The 22,825-nt window shown below is 48.3% G+C and overlaps 2 protein-coding genes across 7 annotated transcripts; one reads left to right on the top strand and one right to left on the bottom strand.

Moving 5' to 3' along the window:
* Positions 1-4,678: 4,678 nt before the first annotated feature.
* DMRTC2 (DMRT like family C2) lies at positions 4,679-11,629 on the bottom strand. Of its 5 annotated transcripts, none has more exons than XM_073890236.1 (9): positions 11,569-11,629; positions 9,337-9,564; positions 9,093-9,250; positions 8,731-8,807; positions 8,273-8,456; positions 7,991-8,117; positions 7,199-7,259; positions 6,870-7,044; positions 4,679-5,980 (listed from the first exon to the last, which is right to left on the bottom strand). In XM_073890236.1, exons 2-9 carry the CDS (start codon positions 9,558-9,560, stop codon positions 5,868-5,870), a joined length of 1,119 nt encoding a protein of 372 aa, XP_073746337.1. In that variant the 5' UTR covers positions 9,561-9,564; positions 11,569-11,629; the 3' UTR covers positions 4,679-5,867. The 5 variants fall into 5 exon arrangements, with proteins under 5 accessions (XP_073746337.1, XP_025705761.1, XP_073746338.1 ...); XM_025849976.2 differs by lacking the exon at positions 11,569-11,629 and adding an exon at positions 10,621-10,712; XM_073890237.1 differs by lacking the exon at positions 11,569-11,629 and adding an exon at positions 10,355-10,528.
* Positions 11,630-12,077: 448 nt separating this feature from the next.
* On the top strand, positions 12,078-16,946 carry LYPD4 (LY6/PLAUR domain containing 4). Of its 2 annotated transcripts, none has more exons than XM_073890240.1 (6): positions 12,078-12,138; positions 12,771-12,939; positions 15,118-15,304; positions 15,501-15,592; positions 16,115-16,441; positions 16,682-16,946. In XM_073890240.1, exons 4-6 carry the CDS (start codon positions 15,571-15,573, stop codon positions 16,882-16,884), a joined length of 552 nt encoding a protein of 183 aa, XP_073746341.1. In that variant the 5' UTR covers positions 12,078-12,138; positions 12,771-12,939; positions 15,118-15,304; positions 15,501-15,570; the 3' UTR covers positions 16,885-16,946. The 2 variants fall into 2 exon arrangements, with proteins under 2 accessions (XP_073746341.1, XP_073746340.1); XM_073890239.1 differs by having other exon boundaries at positions 15,501-15,651; positions 16,116-16,441.
* The last annotated feature ends 5,879 nt before the right edge of the window (positions 16,947-22,825 follow it).

Below are 22,825 nucleotides of genomic sequence, written 5' to 3'. Positions count from 1 at the left end.
AATCCCTTCCAAAGGCATCATCTTCAAATACCATCACAAGTGGATATTAGGTTTCAATATAGGAAATTTAGGGGGTGACACAAACATTCAGTCTAGAATATAAACCATGCTTCTAAGCATGATAACATCATGTATTTAGATTCATGCGGAATGTTGAAACGTATTTCACACTTGAAAATAGTTTTAGTATCTCAGATTTTCCCCCAGAATCAACATCTGTGTGTTTGAATATGTAAGTTGTATGCATGTGTAACTATAAATGTCCATATACTTGGGTAATGTATATTCACTTTTTATACATTTTTGATGTACGTTTTTAAAAAGATTTATTTATTTATCAGAGAGAGCACAAGCAGGGGGAGCGGCAGGCAGAGGGAGAAGCGGGGTCCCACCCGAGCAAGGAGCCCCATGCAGGACTCAATCCCAGGACCCTGGGATCATGACCTGAGCAGACGCTTAACCCACTGAGTCACCCAGGTGTCCCTTGATATACTTTTCTAATATAAGTGCTGAATCATTTAAGTTTAATTCACTTGAGTCAATTTACTAAATATTTCTTTCTTCAAAAAAGAGCTCTCCAGAGGAACTGTGTAGTGTGCCTCACCAAACAAAGGAAGACACGGGGTTAATACAGGTTTTGGGGAAGAATGAAGGTTAGGTAAAACTTATATTAAGCAGAGCTTTGATGGACTCAAGGCAAAGCAGATCCTATGTAATGGAGTCAACATCATGCCTGGGCTGAGAAGCAGACACAGGGTCCTGTTTCTTCAGAAATTATAGGGTTAAGATAAATGTGCAATCTCCAGAAATCCTCCTTTGAAACTCTGCACCTCTGTTGGAAATCATGCCTGCTTCTCTATGTTAAAGTGACATTGGCATTCCAGGCAAGAGTGAGATGTCCCCTTCTCACTATTACTATGATTTCAAAGAGCAAACTTTCTGACAGTCTATGATTTTAGATACCATGGTTTCTCAGTACTATGTCCTTGGTGTTAAATTTATAGGTTCATAATCTTAACTCTGTAAAGTGGTTACAAACCACCTTCAGGCAACTGAATTTTAGAGAGTCAAGTTGCTTGACCAAGCTTGAGTAAGGGTAAAGCCTGAGCTGGGATTTGAATCCACAAATGATGACTCTCCAACTGCTTTCAAAATTCTACAGACAAAATTTAAAAATGATTAGAAGTTGTGGTACATCTAGATAATAGAATACTAGTGCTAAAAAGAAAGGAACTATCAGGACATGAAATGACAAAGAGCAAACTTAGATGCATATTACTAAGAGAAAGCAATCTGAAAAGGCATACTGTAGGATTCCAACTATATGACATTCTGGGAAAAAAGCAAAATTATGGAAACAGTAAAAAGGTCATTAGTTGCCAGAGGTTGGTGGGGATAAGGATGAATAATAGGTGGAGCACAGAGAAATCATAGGACAGTGAAACTATTCTGTGTGATATGGGCGCCTGGGTGACTCAGTCAGTTAAGCATCTGCTTTCGGCTCAAGTCATGATCTCAGGGTCCTGGGATCGAGTCCTGCACTGGACTCCCGGCTCAGAGGGGAGTCTGCTTCTCTCTCTGCCTGCCACTCCCTCTGCTTGTGCTCTCTCTGTCAAATAAATAAAATCTTTTTTTTAATTAAAATATTTTATTTATTTATTTGACAGAGAGAGACACAGCAAGAGCAGGAACACAAGCAGGGGGAGTGGGAGAGGGAGAAGCAGGCTTCCCACCGAGCAGGGAGCCTGATGTGGGGCTCGATCCCAGGACCCTGGAATCGTGACCCGAGCCGAAGGCAGACACTTAACGACTGAGCCACCCAGGCACAACCTCAAATAAATAAAATCTTTAGGGCGCCTGGGTGGCTCAGATGGTTAAGCGTCTGCCTTCGGCTCAGGTCATGATCCCGGAGTCCTGGGATCGAGTCCCGCATCGGGCTCCTTGCTCCTTGGGAGCCTGCTTCTCCCTCTGCCTCTCTCTCGCTCTCTCTCTCTCTGTGTCTCTCATGAATAAATAAATAAAATCTTTAAAATAAATAAATAAATAAATAAAAATAAAATCTTTAAAAAAACCTCAAAAGTAGTCTGGTACTATAATGGTGGATACCTGTCATTATATGTTTATCCAAACCCATAAAATATACAATTTTGTACATTTGTACATAAAATGTACAAATAAGAGTGAACCCTAATATAAACTATGGACTTTGGATGGCAATGACACATGAATGTAGACTGATAATCTTTAACAAATGTACAACTCTGGCGGGGGACGTTGATAGTGGGGGAGGCTGTGCTTATGTGGGGGCAGGGAGACCATGGAAATACTTATATTCTGCTCAATTTTGCTGTGAAAAACTTCTCTAAAATATAAAATCTTTTATTTTTTTTAAAGATTTTATTTATTTATTTGAGAGAGAGAGAGAATGAGAGATAGAAAGCACGAAGGGAAGAGGGTCAGAGGGAGAAGCAGACTCCCTGCCGAGCAGGAAGCCTGATGTGGGACTCGATCCCGGGACTCGATCCCGGGACTCCAGGATCATGACCTGAGCCGAAGGCAGTCGCTTAACCAACTGAGCCACCCAGGCGCCCCTATAAACTCTGTTTTAAAAAAATGGTTTGAGGACAGGAAGTTCTCAATTGTTCGTACTGTGATGAGGGGAGAAGAAGCATTAGAGTGTGTTAACTTTGTAGGAAAAAAATTAATGCAAAGGAATCAGACAGAACATGTTATTTCTTGAGTTCCCAGAGAGGAAGTGAACACAGGCCCTGTGCTCTGAGACTACTTATTCTTGGAGGGGGAGACAGAGATGCACAGAGCCAGGAGCTGCTCAGGGTGATCAGGCCTGTGAATGTAGAAATGTAGGGAACTCTGCCTGAGGAGCTTCTGGGAGACATCAAGTCAGATTCCCCCAGAGAGGGAATCTTGCGTTTGGGAAGAGCTCAGAATCTCACGAGGGCCTATGCAGGGTATGGGTTATAGGACTGTGTCTATGAGAACAGCAGAGCCAGGTACGCAATGGGATGAGGGGTGCAGAATGAGGCCTACATGAATCATGTAATGAGGGTCTGAGGAGAAACTGGATGGGGCTGGGGATGGGTGGTATGATGCTGGTTCTACACTGGACAAGGAGTGCGGTTAGGAGTGGACCAGGTTGACTGGAGTGAAGGGAGCATAGATTCCCAAAGGGGAGAATGTGAAATGAGCTTCTGAGGTTATAAGTGGGTGACTGGTGGTTTGGGGAAATCCTGTTTGGAGAGAGGGATTGTACTTCAAATCTGGAACCTCATGGGTTACTTCTGCAGAAGGTCAGGATAGTACACAAAAGAACCTGAGAAGGGGTATGATTTACTCATTACCTATTGGACCTGGGCAGCACCTTTCCTTGCCCTGCCATGGGAAATGGGAAATGGGAAAGGGGGTGGCACATGAAACAGTGCTGACAGTCCACTGACTGTCATCTCCAAGGGCTGGTCAGAGGCCAGGAGCCCACTGGCTCCCTACAACCACAGATGAAGGCTGCGGCACCCAAAGAGGCAGTGACATAGGGGCCTGAGCAATTCTTACATCTGCCCTTTTGCCCAAGGCTCACCTCAGCAGAGCCTCCACCCTCTCCCCCAGGCACCAGTGGGAAAGCCCTAAGGAAACGATAGACAAAGTAGGCCTAGCCAGTGGAAAAGCCCTGCAGGTCTGGCTGGAAGGGGAGGTGGGCTGCAGAGAAACGAGAAGGGTCTGGAACCTGCCCCTAGCTCCTTGGCTCAGTCCTCATCTCTTTCCCCACCTTCTCATGTCATCCTTTAACCCCAAATTATACTTTCTCTTTTACTCTTCCCAGCTCTGTGACCTTGGTGTCCTGGGACCTTTGCTCAGCCCTGAGTAGCAGGGTCTCAGCCATGTTTCATGTTGCAAACCTCCTCCGTGACCATGTGGACTTGGTCGTCTGTCACTTGGGAGAGCATGGCACGGCAAATCTATTAAGGGGCAATCACGTACCTAAGTTATAACAAGGGAAGGGAAGGAAAGTGTGAAGAGGACTTTCCTCCTTTAATTATTTTGTGCTGATTCCTGAGAATTGCTACAGAGTTTTTACTCTGTAATGTTAGGAAGTAGAAGAAGCCTACCTTCTCAAGGCCCCAGACACCAGGGAACAAGCTGTGACTGAATGCCATCACCAGCAATCATCCTGAATAAAAAGAGGGGTGTGAGGAGGCGCCTGGGTGGCGCAGTGGGTTAAACGTCTGCCTTTGGCTCCAGTCATGATCCCGGGGTCATGGCATCAAGCCTGCTTCTCCCTCTCCCTCTCCCTCTGCCCTTCGTATGTGTGGAACGGTTCAAGGAGGACTTGACAGCAGGGGACTATGAAACAAATGCAGGTAAGATCTGATTATCACTTAAGGATACCTGGAGTAGAAAAATAAAAGACTTTGTGAAAAACCCTTGGGCTCATGCCTGTCTCCTGGAGCCCAAAATCTTTCACTCTGTTTTGTAAAAATTACCTAGTAATTGATTCGGGACTTGACAAGAAGAGGGAAACTTTCCCCTATATTTGCCTAGAAATTTTCCCTAAAATAGTTGGGCAAGTCACTTTATCTCTTTAAACTTGTTATTTATTTGTAAAACAGGAGTAAGCATGCATGGTTTACAGAGTTGCCGTGAGGATATATGTGAATCACATACAGCGGGGTACTCAATAAATGATAATAATGGTCTCTTACCTTCTGGAGGTCCTTCAAAACTTAGACACATGAATCTCCCTAGTTCAGTAAAAACCCTTGATATACCCTTGATAAAAACCTCTGATAACTTGATTCTTCCTATTCTCATTGGCCTCAGTTTCCCCATTTGAAAAATGTTACATTAGGTTAGCATTAAATTGGCATTCCATTGGCCAACGCTGGCCTGAAGATAATGCTTTGTTTGGCTCACATAGGATTTAAAGAAGAAAACTGAGCCATTATTTGAAAATTAAGATGTTCTACGTAGAAATTCAGTTTTCTAGCTTCTCCTAAAGAATCAGAAGTTGTGGCAATAGCTACTTTCCTGCCTGGTGACAGCGCACTAATGCACAGGAGGCTGTCCCCTTAGGCAGGGCATGCATTCTCAGTTTTCTAGGGCTCATCCAGCTTTCTTTACTCATTTATATGATGTGCTTGGCCCTGTATGCGTTTTGATCCGTAGCCCTCTGACAGCTGGAAATGGTCTAGGCCTGGCACGCAGGCACTTCACTATTGAATCAGTGGATCTCCCACTATCTTCCTCTACCAACCCTTCTTAACTGGCTCTAAGAAATCCAAGTTTGTATTTATTTGTGGTAGTTACCAGAAAGTGAATTGAACAAGTCCTTTGTGTCAGGGTAGACTAGGTTAGGCTGCAGCAACAAACAATCCCCAAATCTCAGTGGCTTAAAACAACAGAGGTTTATTTCCCAGTTACTCACCCAAAGGTAGACACAAAATGAAAATACTCTCCTATTTTTGCATGCATGGAGACAGACATGAGCGCACAGCTATGTACAGGATCATATGTCAAATAAATATTCTAGACCGTGAACTCATGCAAAAACCTATTTAGATACTGGTTAGCTTAAACTACACAATTGTCACTTTGCTGGGGATTGTAAAAAGGTGCCAGGACCCAAGTGAGTAAGAGAATACCACTTTCATTCAAGGAAATGCTCACACTACAAAAGGAACCAAAAGCTAACGAAGCACCTGGAAGCTTAAAAAAAAGAAGAAGAAAAAAAAAAAGAAAAGCCGGAAGCTTGTACTACATTAAATTCCATGCATAAATCCAGAAGTAAAATACCAAATATGCAGTGCCCACAGGCTGTTGCTTCTTGCCCCAGCAAGGCCTCCACCTCTGGGCTTCTAGCTTAGGAGGGAGATAGAGCCCAGACGCCCAATATGCAGAGCCACAGAGGCGGCTGGGCTGGGTCGGAGAGAGGGGCCAACAGGCTGGAATCCTCTTCCTCCAGCGGGAGCTATAAGCAGGAAGGAAAGGGGTAGGACTAGGTCACATCCATTTCCTCTCCCAGCAACCCCCTCTTTTTACCCCATCCAATCCAGGCCTCAGCCTTATTCACCCGGATTATAGCAAACACTTCCCCCACACTGATTTTCCCACCCTCAGTCTTGTCTCTTTCAATCCCTCCATCACAGCCACCACACCTGACTTCTAAAGCTTAGGGTCTCTGAATATGTCCCTGCCTAGGTCAGAAACATTCCCTGGCTCCCTTTCATGCACAATTGCTGGTCTGGACTCCTAAGCCTGGCGTGCCAGACCTCCATGATCGGAGGTCTCTCCAGCCTCATCTCCTTCTGTTCCAGCAGTCCTTCCAGGCAGGTTTCCTCACCCACACACCATGCCCAAACCGCCATCTTGGACAGGAGACTCCTCGGCCTTCCCTCCCTGTCCCCATAGGTCTCATTTCTCAAGATTCCTCTAGTTCTTTCCTGGTTTGTCACTGAGCTTTGTGAAGACGTTCTGCTTTCCCAAGTAGAATGGAAGCTCCTTGAAGGCAGTTATCAGATCTGCAGCAGGCAGCTTGTGTCTAGAGAGGGAGCCTTAGGCTGGAGTCAGGAGATCAGGCTCTGGCAGTCTTGCCATATGCCATTGGGCAAGTCCCTGCCTCTCTCGGGGCCTCCTTTTCCTTGACATAAGGGCACCGGACATTTGCTTTTAGGCACAAAATTAATAAAACTAATTCACCAAACAACTCTCAATTGCAATTCCAGGAACTAGGTTGAGAAGCCTGGGGCCTGGGATGATCAACCTGCTGACCCCCTGATCTCCTTAGTTAGTCCCTACTTACTCTGGTACCTCCATTTCCCAACCATCCCTACCCCATCTTCTTTCAGGGAACAGGTTACCTGGTGGGCCACAGGGGTGGAGCAGGGAGATCCAGGCAGGGTTGGGGGGCACAGAAGAGGTCAGGCGGGGAGCCTGGGAAGAACCTTTCAGATCCACAAGAGCCTCAGCTGCCTCCCGCTGCAGCTGCCGCTCTGAGGGGGCAGAGGTCCAGGCCAGGCGAGAAGCTCCGGGGGCCTGCAAAAGAAAAGGAAAGAAACAGACTGGGAATCCCCACTCTGCCCACCCTCCAAGTACTCTCTCAGCCCCTGGTTACTTCACTATCCCCTATCTTCCCTTCCCCAGGCTCAATTTCCTCCCAGGGTCCTGGATCCCACTTCTTTCCCAGGACCTGTGGCTGTAGCAGAAGAGGGTCTGGGGTGCCACAGGGCTGGAGGATCAGAGTTGAGCATCTAGAAGCAAGAAGAGAAGATGCCAAGGGGCTTAAACACATGGAGAGATATGCACACATGGGAGTCTGGGTGCCTGCTGGGCCATTAGGCTTTGTGGACTTGGGCAAGTCCCTTCCCCTGTCTTGGCCTGCTTTGTTTGCTATAAAATGAAAATCCCTGCCAGCTTCTTTCCCCCAGAGCTACTGTGACAATTATGGGGAGTCACTGGTGTCAATTTTTAAAAAACGTATCAAACAGCAAGAGGGACTGGGATGGCTGTTCCTGCCCTACTAAAGTCTGGTTTCCCTCCCCTAGTTCCCCAATCCCCATGGAACTTGAGGAGCAGCTTTCTCAAAAGGCCTCTGGCCTCTATCGTAGGCCTCTGAGGCTCTCCTCATCACACCCCACCCCACCCTTCCTGCAGGCAATTTGATTCCATTTTATCTGTTTAAGAGGATTTAATAGCCACTATTTGTCCAAGACCAGGGCCTCTGCTAGGATGTATTCCGTACGTTATCACTAATTCTCATGACAAAGCAAAAAGAAGGTAATTGTATCTCCAACTTACTGAACGAAAACCAGGTTCAGAGAGGTAAAGATACTTGTACAAAGGTTCCCAGTCAGGCAATGGCAGAGCTAGGAGAACTTCTCTTCCCGCCTTAGTCTGAGACCTTGTGTTCTATATCATCTGCTGTGGCGTCCAGGACGGGATCAGGCACATTATAGACCCATATCCTTCCCTCCCTACTCACGCGCGGGGCAGGGCAGAGGGCCCTTGGGATTCTCCAGAAAGAGGAGCCATCAGTATCGGACGAGATCCTGGGCAGGTTGGGAGGGGCCCGTGAGTGGGCAGCCGGAGGGAAGTGCCAGGGTCAAAGCCTAATGAGGGTAAGAGAATGCAGGAGTGTACAGGGGTTAAAGGTCATGGCTTCCATCTTCCTTCTTACCCAGTATTCTCTTCCTCTTCTCTTTCTGATACAGCGGTTCAATGGCATTCAAATATCTGTTTAATGAAAGTGTTGAATTCATCTTACCAGGAGAGGGATGCAGAGGGACTGTAGGTTCTTGACATAGCAAGTGGCATACCACAGGAGGTGGCACGGAAAAGCCTGGAGGCAGCCAGTGTCCAGGAGCCCAAGCGCCTGGAGGCACTGGAGTCCAGGACAAAGGCAAGGCTTCTGGGGGACGGCTGAGCAGCAGAGGCCCCCGGGAGTTATCCTGCAAGGGCAGAGAGCACAAGTTGGAGTCAGGAACGAGGCTGGGGAAAGAACGAGTACGTTCTAGGATGGGGGCAGGACCTCAAAACTTTAGACTTGGGAGGGCTGTAAAGTCCCACCCTCTCATTTTTTACCCATTGAAGAGAAGTGATTTGCCCAGGATGATACTGCATATCAGGACTCGATCTAGAACCCAAGTGTTGAGGGCACAGAGGAAGGGGTCTGGGCAGGGGCTAGTATAGCATTCACTCCCCCAGGGCCCAGGTTCTCCTTACCTTCCCAGGGGGTGTCAGTGCCAGTGGGACTGCCCCATGGGGTGTCTGAGGCTGGGGTGGTATGTTCTCCTTTCCAGCTGTGAGGGACCAGGGAGAGCTCTGATGAGCCCTTTCTCCTGACCGCCATTCCACTCCAACTGCAAACTGAGTTCTTATCTCCCTGTGGCCTTTTTCTATCCATGGATCTCACTACATCCTCCCAACACCTGACTGCATTCTAAAGTTGGAGAGACTGAGGCTGCCCAGAGAGTAGAAACACTTTGCCCCAGGTCACACACCAATTCCAATGGTGGGTCTGGGACTCTTTCCTACTTATGCTTTCTCCACCCCAAACCCTGCCCCATCCCTGGCCAGATACTCACGGGGGACCCCTCGTTGCGTGGCTCCCTTCTTGGCATGGCTAGGAGCTTTGGGAGGAGCCGCCCCTCTCCTCAGCAGTCCCTGAGCCAGATGCCTCTTTAGCTGTGCCTCCTGTTGCCTACGCAAGGCCACCTGGGCAGCCATGACCCTCCGGCGCTCCCTAAAATAGGGGTTGCGGGTCAAAAGTCAGCCTCGCGTTCGATGAGGCCCATCCTCCTCCCTTCCCTGGATCTCATTCATACTCACAAGATGAGGACACATTTGTGACACTCGCAAGCCTGAAAGAGGCACAGGCGCTTGTGGCCCTTGAGGTGGGCAGTGACGCCGTGGTTTCGGCAGCGGGCACAGGTTGGAGAGCGACTGACAGCTCTCCTGGGGATAAGCTCAGTGCCTGGAGGGGCTCTGATCTCACCCCCTGTGGCAGAATCAGAGGCACGGGGGTGGGCAGTGGGCGTTGCGTTGGCTTCCATGGATCTGGAGGCAGGAGTGGAAGGTCAGGGTGGCCACAAGGGCCCTCGTCCCTGGGAAGCCACACCTGAAGGGGTTTCCGCGGCACCCCATCTGTGGACTCAGCTTTCACCCCCCCCTCCCCAGCTTTCTCCCTCCTTCACCCCAGGGCCTTTCTTGGGCATCCTCCTTCCCAGAAGGCTCGCCTTCTTCCCCCGGCGCCCCTCTCCTCCTGCCCTTCTTACGTGTTCTTTCAACCAACCATCGTTCTCAGCTGCTGGCCTGTGCTTTCTCCTGCACAAGTCCCATGCTCCTACCCGTGCATTCACTGGCCCCCCAAGGGATTCTACACCCCTCTTCCTGCAACACCCTCTTCTGATAGTTTTTCCTGCCATCGCCTTCAGCAACTACCGTCCTTCCCTCCCGCATTTATCCAATTCCTACAACTACCTTTACGCTCCCCGCCCAGTTCAGAGCGACCGTACCTCCTGCACGGCAACGTACCCTTTGCTCCCCTTTGAAATCACAACACTCTCTTGCCGCCTCTCCCCGCCCCCGCGATTACTTTATTCTCACGGATTCCTTGCCCCACTTTCAAGAATTATTTTCATTCACTCAACAAACGTTTCCTGAGCCCCTTCTTCCAGATGCCAGGCCCCGATCTCGGCCGCAGGCCCCCCTCCTCACGGCACGGATTCCCCTCCTGCACCCATATGCCCTGCAAACTCTGACGCAGATTCTGGGGTCGCTGCGCCGGGCCCTTCGGGGGGGCCTTTGCCCATTCCCAGCAACCGATCTCATGCATCGCCCAGCCCACCTCCCCGCAGCGCACCACGGCTCGCGCGGCTGTTACTCGCGTGCCCCCTCTTTTGGTAGCCGGGCCTGAGGCCTTGCCTCGCTCCAGGGTCCCAGGGAGGGGGTGAGGCCCGGGGAGCGCGCCCAGGGGCCCGCGGCGTGGGGGAGGGGAGGAGAGGGGCGCGAGGAGCGCGAGGGGGAGGCGGGGGAGGGGGTCCAGCGCCACAGAGAGGGGGAGAAGGGACAGGGAGGGGCGGGGTCGTGTTCGCGTCCTCGGCCCGCGGTTACCACAGCCTCGAGGGAGCAAAGTCAGACTCAGTCAGGAGGACGCGAAAGGACGCGGTGAGGAAGTGGCGTGAGGAACGGCCGCGCTCGCGCCGGTTTTCCCGCCCCTTCTCCCAAGGGCCAATGAGCTTCAAGCGTCGACTCCCGCCGCCGACGCAAGCGACCAATGCGCTTCAAGATCCTGCACTGACGGCCCTCCCCTTACCTCCAGCCCGCTTTGCCTCGCGCCAGACTGTCAGGCCAGCCAATAGCGCGTCGAGTTGAGTCTCGCCCCCCACTTGCCCCTCCCCCTGTGGCTTGCCTGCCCAGATTGTAATTCCCCTTTTGGGAGAGACAGCCAATGGGGCGTCGAGTACTGGCCCCAGGATGAGACTGGCCCTGCCCCCCAGAAACGGCTGCCGGGTCGGACCCCCAGCCGTTGACCTGGACCTGTGTGCGCACGCGCAGTCTCGCTCTCTAGCCAGCCCTGCGCGGGTTTGCCTCTGGCATTCCTGGCTTCGACCTCGCTCGGGCGGTTCTTCGCTGCGTGGACGCTCGTGTTTCTTTCACTTCTCTCCCTGTGCCTGAACTCCGGATCTACCCTTCTCCTTTTATGCGTTTCCCCTCCTGCTTCTTTCCCTTATCCCACCTCCTCGGGTTGCGCCCCTTTCCGTGTCTCTCTTCCCGTCTGTTCAGGTGCTGATTTTCCTAACTTTGGTTTTCCCGTTCTCTTGGGAGTCTTGTCCGCCTGTCCATCCTGCTGATTTTCGGACCGCATTCCTCCACGTTCCTAATTTCCGAATAACCTGGCTCTGTTTCCAACCCCCCCCCCACCCCCTTCTTCACTTTCTTTCCAAGACGCCGCCGTAGTATTTCTATCCCTTTGGCCCTTTCCACCCTCTGCGTGCATATCCCTCCCCGATTTCACCTCAATTCATCAGTGTCATCTGGGCTCCACTCTGTCCTCCTCACCTGCCTTCTCCGTGTTTCGCGGTTTCCCTCCCACCCTTTCCTGTTGTCCCCTTTTCTCTGTGCCTCGCGCCCCTGTCTCCTTCCCCCGCCCCACAAAGAGCCACGTCCCTGCGCCCTAGGCGTCATTTTCCTGCTTCCCCTATTGTGCTCTCGCTGCTGGTCCTCTGACTCCCTGCAACGTTCCAGTTTGCTCCTCCTCTGCATGGTTTCTCTTTTGTAGGGGTAGCATACCCTCTGACCACCTCTTCGTCCCCCCCCCAAAGATTTCATTCCACCCTTTTCTGTTTGTGTCTCCACTTGTGCTTCAGACTTTTGGATCCTGTCATTTTGCATTCCAGGCTGGTGTGTGCCATCTTCTCTGAGTGGCCCAGTCCTTTTGTGTGATCCTTTGTCAGCCTTCATTCCCCCGTCCTGTGTCCCATCTTTTCCGTGGGTCTCAGCCCCTTTGTTTGCTATAGACTCCTGCGTTACAGAGCCTGTGTGCCAGGCATTCTGGACAGAAAAGGGTGGCAGAGGTGACCTCTAGCTGGACTGCTGTGCAGGGGAGCAGTACTAGACAAAGTTGGACAGGTTGTTTGGGGCCAATCTAGTGGTGGGGGATGTGAGTGTGGGAGGCTTGACTGTCTAGTAAAGAGGTTGACCTTGATCCTTTAGATGGTGGAGAGACAGAGACTGGAGAGCCAACATTTATGGAGAGTTTAGCACTTGCCTGAACTGTATATTAATAAGCTTAACTAATTTTCAACAGTGGCCTTATGAGATGTATTATTAATCCATTTTATAAATGAGTTCAACAACTTACACAAGATTGCACAGCTAGTAAGTGGAGGTGTAAGGATTCTAACTTTGCTCCACCTTTGAGTCCAACACCTATGAACTTTTGTACCACCTACATTGTTTTAGTATTTCCAGTGATCTTCCTTCCCTAATCCTCCTGTAGGTGCTCACTTCAGGTGGCTAATGCATATCTTCTGTTTCTTGTGTTCTTGCAAGATGTGCAGTGTCTTATGTGCATGTGTTTTTAAAAAGGTTTGTTCATTCATTCATTCATTCGAGTAATCTCTACACCCAGCGTGGGGCTCAAACTCATGACCCTGAGATCAAGAGTTGCATGCTCTTCCTACTGAGCCAGCCAGACACCCCTGAACATGTGGTTTTATTTTATTATTTTTTGAAAAGATTTTACTTATCTATTTATTTAGAGAGAGAACATGGGGGAAGGGCAGAGGGAGAGGAAGAAAGAGTCTTAAGCAGATTCCACGCTAAACACAGAGCTCGAGGTGGGGCTCGCACTCATGACCCTGAGATCAGAACTTGAGCTGAAATCAAGAGCCAGATGCCTAACTGACTGAGCCACCCAGGCACCCCTGTGTATGTGGTTTTAAGTTATGCAAGTGATATTGTGTTATTTATTTAAAATAATCAGCACTGTGCTTTTTTGATCCATACATGTACATGTTATGTGTATGTCTAATCAGTTTCTTTTTAATTGCTGCATGATATTCCATGGTGCATCCTCTCCATGTTGTGTGTTCACTAAGTCTCAGGGAAGAATGCCCACATTGCCTTCGACTCACCATCTCCATAGTAATGCTGCATCCTGGTATATGTTGCTTTGTAGATGAAGGTGGAAATCTCTATTATGTGTACCTAGGATAAACTAGAAATGGGAATTTGTAAACCCAATTTGACCTAGTATTGCCAGATTCCTCCCTGCAATGCTGCTTTGGGCCTGAAATATTGATCAGAACTCTCAGCTGTTCCTCAGGGTCCAGAAGAGGGTCCTGTCCCTCTCCCAACAACCCCATGAGCAACAGTACACAAGGGTTCCTGTATCTGTATCCCACATTGCTGCCAACACGTATCTTTTTCCAGCTTTCTGGTCCTTTGCTAGTCTGAGAGATGGACAGTTTGATAGACTGCCTTTCTCTGATTATTGCTAAGCTTGAGTGTCTCTTCATATATTTTCTAGCTTTTCTGGTTTGCTCTTCTGAGAACTGCCTCTTCATATGGTTGGCCCATTTTCCTACTGGGGTTACTCTTTTTTTTTTTTCTTGTCTCTGCATTGCATATACTCTTCTTATGCAAATCTTGGCATTTCACATTATTTTAGAAATGTATCTACTTCATCTGGGTTTTCTAAAGATTTTTTTTTTTACATCATCTCTGTACCCAACATGGGGCTCGAACTCACAATCCCAAGATCAAGAGTAGCATGATGTACCAACTGAGCCAGCCAGGCTCCCCCACTTCATTTGGGTTTTCAAATTTATAAATGTAGAGTTCTTTTTTTTTTTTTAAAGATTTTATTTATTTGATTTTTTTTAAAGATTTTATTTATTTATTTGACACACAGAGAGAGCGAGAGAGAGAGAGAGCGAGAGAGAGAGAGCACAAGCAGGGGGAGCGGCAGGCAGAGGGAGAAGCAGGCTTCCTGCATGAGCAGGGAGCCCGATGTGGGGCTCGATCCCAGGACCCTGGGATCATGGCCTGAGCTGAAGGCAGCGGTTTAACCAACTGAGCCACCCAGGTGCCCTATAAATGTAGAGTTCTTAATGATACTTATATATATTGTTTAAAACAGCCACTGTCTGTTACTTCTGATTTTTAATGTGGTATTTTATTTGCATCTTGTTTTTCTCTTGATTAGATTTGCTGGATAATTATCTCATTGATATTGTCAAAGAATCAATGTTAAGTTTTCTGTAATAATTTTTGTTATTCTAATTCATTGATTTCTGTCATTATCTTAATTTTATCCTTTATTGGGGGGCAGGTGCTTTGTTGCACCTTGTACAACTTCTTGAGTTAATCCAGGACCATGTTTTTTTTTAAAGTTCCTATTTCCTGACAAATGTATTGAAAGTATAAATTTACTTGTAAACACTGCTTTAGTTGTGTCACAAAATTTGATGTGTAGTTAAAAAAAAACTTGGTATTGAGATTGTTATTGACTCACAAGAAGTTGCAAAATTCGTAAAGCCATAAATACTTCCTTCCACTTCCCCTCAGGGATATCTTCTATAACTGTAGTATATAAGCATAAACTTGACATTGGCATAAAACTCTTAACTGGATTATAGACTTTAATTAGTTTTCACCAGATTTTGCATGTACTTGTTTGTGTGTGTGTGTGTGTGTGTGTGAGAGAGAGAGAGAGAGAGAGTGAGAGAGAGAGTGAGAGAGAGAGAGATGTACTATGTTCATTATTATTCACTTCTATATACATTTAAAGATCCTTTTCTGAACCAAGAGTTATTTAGTAATATTTCAGTTAACTTCCATATACACCCCCTTGTTGTTCTGATCTCATTGTCTCTGGCTGGAGAACAGCTTGTGTACCAGTGATCCTTTGACTAAGTCAGCTCTGCTCAGCACCATGTCCAATGGGAGGGCATAAGCAGGAGAGTGAGAGTCATGACTTGAGAAGCTAACGTGGTGGGTTCAGGGCAGGTTGGAGGGGACACTATGGAGATGGGAAGACTTGTGTCCCTGAAGGTCTCAGGGAGCCTATGTCACAAGAACTTGACAAGCAACTTTCTGCCCTAGAAACAGTGACCCAGAGGTGGGTGAACAGAGAATTCAGAAACTGACGAGAACTGAGCTTGATACCTGGATTGAACTTGGTTCCAGACTGACCTCTAGCATCCAGGACCCCGACCCAGGACCATGGGACCCCAGCACTTCAGCCCTGTGCAGCTGCTCTGCCTCCTAGGGGCCATCTCCACTGTGCCTTGTATGTCCTGTGGGGCTGGATGCTTTGGGACCCCCAGAGGGTGGGAGGCTGGATTCACATAACTAGGGGACGGAGGGCTGGATATCTGGGTTCCTCAGGGGACAGGATCTGGAGAGGCTGAGCTCTTGGCTGGCAACTGGGGGGCTGAGAAGGCAATGTGAGGGGGCCCATGACTGGAAGGGCATTCTCTCTTTAGGGGCCACGGCTCTTTTATGCTACGAAGCAACATCTTCACTCTTCAGAGCTGTTTCTCTCCATGACTGGAAATGGCTTCTGATGAGGAGCATGGTATGTAAGCTGAGTGAGGGCTGTGAGGAGACGCTGGTGTTCATCGAGACAGGTGAAGGAAAGTGACTTTGATACGTTTCTTTTTTTGCTGGCTCTTCTGACCCCCAACTCCATTCCCAGCACCCAGGGACTACGGACTCAAGCTCCAAACATTTACTCCATTACATCTTTGGGAATAATGTCAAGACACTGGCAGGAGAGGGCAGAACCTGGCTGGGTGTGGTGTGGGCTGGATAGGAGGGCAGAACGGAGGTGATCGCAAGTGGATGGGGGACAATCTGGGAGAAAAGTAAAGAAAGGGACACAGGGGAGAGAGGAGCAGGGGGTTCCTGGGGGGAGGGGCTGGTGAGGAGAGACAGACAGAGACCCGGGGATCTGAGCCCTGTGCAGCTGCAGTGAGTGGACCCCACAGCAAAGTTCGTGATGGGGCAGAGCGAGCTGGAAGAGCAGGGTGTAGGGTGGGAGGGTAGACTCTGTGTGTGGCCAACAGCACTGATCAGAGCTCTCTAATCTTCTCCTCAGGGACCAGAAGGGGAGTTGTGGGTTTTAAGGGCTGCAGCCCAGCCTCATCTTACCCCCAGCAAGTCTCCTACCTCGTTTCGCCACCTGGATTGTCCATCGCTTCCTATAGCCGCGTCTGTCGAACATACCTCTGCAATAACCTTACCAACTTGGATCCTTTTGTGAAACTCAAGGCCAGAGCTCCTAAGTCTACAGCATTTTCTTCCCATAGCTGCCCGACCTGTGTGGGAGAGCACTCTAAGGATTGCCTCCCAAATTTTGTCACCACTGATTCTTGCCCCTACGACGCCTCTCAGTGTTACAGTTCCACCTTAAAATTTCAGGCCGGTGAGAGAAGAGAAACTTGCTTTAGTGCCTTTCCATCTCTGTGAGAGGCTGGTGGGATCCGAGAGGGGACTGGGGCTGCCCAGGGCCAGGCACATGAATTCCAAGGAGGAAGGACTAAGGGGGCTGGTATTCAAGTTTTTGGTGGGAAAGAAGGTGTTCTGGGTTGTGAGGGTGTCTGGAAGCAGGGGCAAGGCGCTTGGTCTTGGAAGTGTCCCTGACTCCTCTCTGTCTGCCTTACAGGCCTTCTCAATACCACCTTCCTCCTCTTGGGCTGTGCTCGTGGACATCAGAAACTTTTAGCAGATTATCACCATATTGGGAACATCAGAGTGACTGAGGTCCTCAACATCTTAGAGAAGGCCCAGAGAGCTGGTGCAGAGCCCTCCAGTCAGAGTCCTGCTTGGAGCATCCTCTCAGGTCTTCTGCTGGCCTTCAGGGACTGACAGTCTAGCTGGACTGGACAAACCCCTTTCTGTAACCCAGTAAAGTCACAGAGTTGCCTTTCTGCTTTGTCCTGTGGTCCATGAGGACTGTGGAGGCATGGAAGGTGTGAGGGGAGCCAAACATACCCGGGGAAGTGGAGGGGAGAAGCAGGCGGTGGGTATGTGCATGGTGAAGTGAGCAGGGGGTGGTGGGGAGGAGGGTCGTTGGCAAAGTGACAGTCATGCCCAGCAACGAGGAGGACCCCAAAAATTATTTTAAAGTTTATTTTTTTTTAGTAACCTCTACACCCAATATGGGGCACAAACTCACGACCCTGAGAACAAGAGTCGCATGCTCTTCCAACTGAGTCAGCCAGGCACCCCCCCTCAAATATTTCTTTTCTCCTCCCCCTTCTTGTGACGACCTGAGCTCTAGCCCAATCAGCCACTGACTCAAGAGATCCTGGCCAAATCTCTTCCCTTTTCTGGGTCTCAATTTCCTCCCCATTAAAATGAAAGGCCTGGGGCGCCTGGGTTGGCTCAGTTGTTACACGTCTGCCTTCGGCTCAAATCATGATCCCAGGGTCCTGGGATCGAGCTCTGCATCAGGCTCCCTGCTCCGCGGGAAGCCTGCTTCTCCCTCTGCCTGCTGCTCCCCCTACTTGTGCTCCCTCTCTCTCTGCCAAATAAATAAAATCTTTAAAACAAAAAATAAAATGAAAGGCCTTATGAATTAGAGCTGGGTATCATCAGGGTGGTTTTTAATTTTTTAATTATTTTTTTAAAGATTCTATTTATTTGTCAGAGAGAGAGAGAGAACACAAGCTGGGAAAGCACAGGCAGAGGGAGAAGCAAGCTCCCCACTGACTGAGCAAGGAGCCCAATGGAGGACCCAATCCCAGACCCTGGGGGCATGACCCGAGCTGAAGGCAGACGCTCAACCATCTGAGCCACCCAGCCATCCCGTATTTTAAAAAAAAATTTTAAAGATTTTATTTGTTAGAGCGAGCGAGAGCAGGATGGGGGTGGGCAAAGGGAGAGAGACAAGCAGAGTCCCTGCCGAGAGGGGAGCCCAATGCAGGGCTCAATTCCAGGACCCTGAGCTCATGACCCCAACTGAAATCAAGAGCCCACCACTTAACCAACTGAGCCACCCAGGTGCCCCCCATTTATAAATGTCTAATGTTCAATGACCTTTGCTTTCCTGGGACAAACCTAACTTAGTCATGGTGTACTGTCTTATTCTATATACTGTTGGATTTAGTTTGAGAATATCTTGTTTAGCATTTTTGCTTCTCTGTTGATGAGTATGATTGGTCTGGTATTTTCCGCTTTTTGTACTTTTGTTGTTCCTATTTCAATTTAAAGGTTATACTAGCCTTGGAATAAGTTAGGGGGATATACCCTGTCCGTTCTATGGATGAATTTCTGATTTTGAGATGATCTGAGTTGAAAGTTCTGTGGAACTCTGATAAAACTTCTGAATTGGAAATTTTTTTCTCTTTCCTTAAAATCTTTTCATATGGAAAATTTCAAAGATATACAAAGAGAGCTTGTATACATATACAAATGGACTCTAGTGCGTTATACTAGCGAGAACGGTATCGTGAACCCCCATGTACCCATCTCCAGCTCAAAGTATCAACTCATGGTGAACCTGGTTGTATCCATCACCCTTCTACTCCTCTACCCACTGGATCACTGGATTAATTATTAGAAATCATATAATATTCTTGGGGGGCCTGGGTGGCTCAGTCGTTAAGCGTCTGCCTTCGGCTTAGGTCATGATCCAGGGTCCTGGGATTGAGCCCCACATCGGGCTCCTGGCTCAGCGGGGAGCCTGCTTCTCCCTCTCCCACTCCCCCTGCTTGTGTTCCCTCTCTCGCTGTGTCTCTCTCTGTCAAATAAATAAATAAATAATCTTAAAAAAAAGAAATCATATAATATTCTTTGCAAACACTTGTGCGTGTACTTCTAAAACATAAGGCCCCACCCCTCCAATTAAAAAAAATCAAACTTAGAGAAAACTTGCAAGACTATGAGAGGGAACTCCCATATACCTGTCATGCTTATTTACCAACGTCACATTTGTATTCTCTCTGTGTAAATATATGCATGTGCATACACACAAATCTTTTTCATTAAATGTACCTATACATATGTATGTATATATATATGATTTTTTTAAAAAAGATTTTATTTATTTGAGAGAGAGAGAGAGCTCATGATGTAGGGGAAGGGGCAGAGCCAGAGGGAGAAGCTGACTCCCTGCTGAGCAAGGAGCCTGATGTGGGACTTGATCCCAGGACCCTGTGATCATGACCTGGCAGATGCTTAACTGACTGAGCCATCCAGGTGCCCTATATATGATTTTTTGATTAATCAGTTGAAAGTTATAGGTATCATACTACTTCACCCTAACTACTTCAGCCCGTATTTCATCAGAACCAGGATTTTCTCCTATATATCCACAGAACGATGATCAAGCTCCCCCAATTTGATATTCATACAACAGTATAATCTAATATGCAGTCTATATTAGATTCCTATTACTGCTGTAACAAATTACCACAAAGATGGTGGCTTAAATGCAACAGACATTTATTACCTTACAGTTCTGGAGGTCAGAAGTCCAACATGAGTTTTACTGGGCTAAAATAAAGATATTGGTGGGACCACATTCTTTTCTGGAAGTTTTAGGGATGGATCAATTTTCTTGCCTTCTCCAGTTTCTGGAGTCTGCTAATACTCCTTGACTTGTGGTCTCTTGGTGCCCAGTGGGGAGTCTGCTTGAGGGTTCTCTCCCTCCGTCTCCCTCTGTCCCTCCCACTGCTCATGAGTTCTCTCTCTCTCTCTCTCTCAAATTAATAAACCTTTTAAAAAAGGAAGAATCTATCATTGACACCACTGGATACCAGAAATAGGAAAAAAAGTATGGACTGAAAAAAGTACCTGAAGAAATAATGGTCCAAGAAGCTGAGTGACCCCGAGCACGATAAGCAGTCACACTAAGGCACATCGCAAACTTCTGGAAACTAAAGACTAGAGGAAAAAAAATCTTTAAGAACAGCCAGACAGGGCGCCTGGGTGGCTCAGTCATTAAGCGTCTACCTTCGGCTCTGGTCGTGATCCCAGGGTCCTGGGATCCAGCCTCCCATCGGGCTCCCTGCTCCGCGGGGAGGCCTGCTTGTGTTCCCTCTCTCGCTATGTCTCTCTCTGTCAAATAAATAAATAAAATCTTAAAAAAAAAAAAGAACAGCCAGAGAAACAACCCATTGCATATTAAGGAACACTGATTTAAGTGACAGTAGGTTTTGTATCTGACAGCATGGAGGCCAGAAGGAAGTGGCAGGTTTTTCAAGTCGACTAAAATCCTGTATCTGGGAAATGATCCTCAGGAAGAAAGGGGAACTAAGGAAATTTCCTGATGAAGGAAAAGTATGAGACTTTGTTGCCAGCTGACCTACTATTAAAGAATGGCCAAGGAGAAGAGTCCAGTTCATCCTTCTCTGTGGTTTATGTGTGGTGTCATATCTAAAAGCTAACCAAATTTACTTTGTTTTGAGGTAGACTCTACCCTCAACTTGGGGCTCAAACTCACGACCCCGAGATCGAGAGTCACATGCTCCACCAACTGACCCAGCCAGGAGCCCCTAACCAAACTTAAAATAACTGAAATCAGAGTATGTTCTCTGAAAATAGTAAACTAGAAATCAGCAATAGAAAGGCAGCAGAAAAATCTTTGAAACAATTGGAAAGCAAGCTACATATTTGTTAACCTATGGGTCAAAAGGAAGTCTCAAAGGATATTTAAAAATACACAGAATTATATTAAATACGCTAAAAACATCTCCACCATTTGTGGGATGCAACTTATGTTGTGCTGAGAGTGGAATTCGTAGCATGAAATGCTTTTAAGAAAGGAAATAAATCAATAATCAGAGTTCCTACCACAAGAACTAGGAAAATAAGAGCAAGGTGAACCCAACTAAAAGCAGAAAGAAAGAAATAGTAAAGATAAAGCACCCAGGTGACCTTATGTTGGCCATTATGAGTGGACAGAATGGACCTGAGTCCCATGGAAGGGCAGGGCTGGGTCTATAGCATCGGAGTTGGTTCTGTGGGTGGGATGTGGATGGGAAATAGGAAGATGGGGGTGACTTTGATGGCCCTAGTCTTTTCTCTTCCTCTGAGGAGTCCCATGCAGATGCAGGAACATTCAGATGTTGGATTCTTCCCTGGGAGATCTTAGGCCCCATTTGTCCCTTGGGTGGAATGTTTGCTTTGCTGGGAAGGGCAGGTAGATGGCAAAAGACTCTGACACCAGGCACAGGGCTCAGCAGGGAGCAGCTGGGAGAATAGCCCAGGGCTCTGCTCAGCCCTGCTGCCTGGGGGGCTCAGCTGGGGCTTGGGAAACAGGATGCTGTGCTCAGGGGTGCTCCAGGCTGGATGATGGGTGTGTTTCCAAGGTCAGGCACCAAGGGTCCGAAGTTACTCATGAAACATTCTTTGCTTATTGTAGACAAGAGAGAGGCCTGACTCTCAAGGGCCAGGAGGTTCCCCGAGAGCCTGGAGTGGACTCCCAACCTCCCTGTGGGGGCAGCAATCAGCCAAGCAGGGAGCTGTAATGGATGTGCCAACAAGTAACATCCGGACATGTGCAAAGGGTTTAGAATTCACAGATTAGAGCAGAATCGGGTTGTCCCTGTAGTAGCATTCTGCTTCATTGCATCCTTTGTAGAACAGAAATGGGAAGTCTCTCCAGCAGTCCCCCATTGCCTCCTCCCTGCTCAACTCCTGGGAGGTGCTTGGCTGGGACACTGTCCATGGTGCTGACGACTCCCAGCTATTTCCAGGGCTTGGGAGCCTTGATCTAGTTCTGTCCACACACTTTCCATTCTTAACAAGGAGCATTACGAACAAGGAAGAGGTGGAGAGGGCTGCAGGGAGCGTGCACTGTCCTCTTCTCCATCCCTCAGGGAAGGGAAGGTGCTGTGGACATCACTGCAGGAAGTGACTCCACAGTCAGATGACCAAGTCCAGGCTGCCCACCAGCAGTTTGTAGTGAAGGAAGGTGATAAACACTACAGATTAAGTTAAGGATCACGTGATGCAAGATTATAGTGGTATATCCCGGTGAGTCAAAATACTCACAAGCATTCTTTCTTATAAGTGACAGAGGGAGGCACGGGAATCAGAGCCAGAGGAGAAGATGTGATGGATGGAAACAGGACACAGACTTCACGTTGCTCTGCTGGCTTTGGGTGGAGGACGGGGCTACAGCCATGGGAGGCCGGTGACTGCCAACAGCTTGAAAAAGCAAGGAAACACTCTCCTGGAGCCTCCAGAAGAAATAGCCAGGTCGGCACCTTGATTTTTGCTGCTTTACACCACTAGGCTTGCAATAATTTGGTACAGCAGCGAGAGGAAACTAACAAGAGGTGTCACCTTGTCTAATCCAACATAGTGTGCGTTGGGATAAGAAGGGTCCTAGAGCTGAATAATGATGTAATATTTTGCAGGTTTTCTTACCTCTCATCTCATGACTGACAACACTCTGTCAATGGTGGACACACTTGTGAATATGGGTGGGGTGCCTTGGTGCTCAGACCACTTTTGTTTGTATAAATGTGGGCACTGTGATGCAAGTGAATCCATACGGGAAGAGCACCCAACCTGGGGCCTCAGGCAAGGACCAAGACCTGCTGGCCACCCGGTGTGTGAAAGGGCTGCAGGTAAGGCACAGGTGGGAGGAGGCCCGTGGACCGGGTGGAAGAGACACTTTGTCCCATCGCCATGGGAACCAGGGTGACAGTTAGGAGGGGAAAGCCCCCTCCCTCTGACCTGGACACTTATTTGTGGGGAGGAGGTGTGTTTCAATAAGATGCAGTTCAGGGACAAAAGTGGACACTGATGGGAAGTACTGGGCTAGAGGTCATGGGCAGTGCCTGGGAGGGCCATG

This window comes from Callorhinus ursinus, unplaced genomic scaffold (assembly GCF_003265705.2).
Source record: "Callorhinus ursinus isolate GAN/ISIS: 27379988/994484 unplaced genomic scaffold, GSC_fseal_2.0 scaffold134, whole genome shotgun sequence".
Lineage (NCBI taxonomy): Eukaryota > Metazoa > Chordata > Mammalia > Carnivora > Otariidae > Callorhinus > Callorhinus ursinus.
Note: the sequence above shows the minus strand (reverse complement) of the source record. Positions and strands in the feature narration are given on the sequence as shown.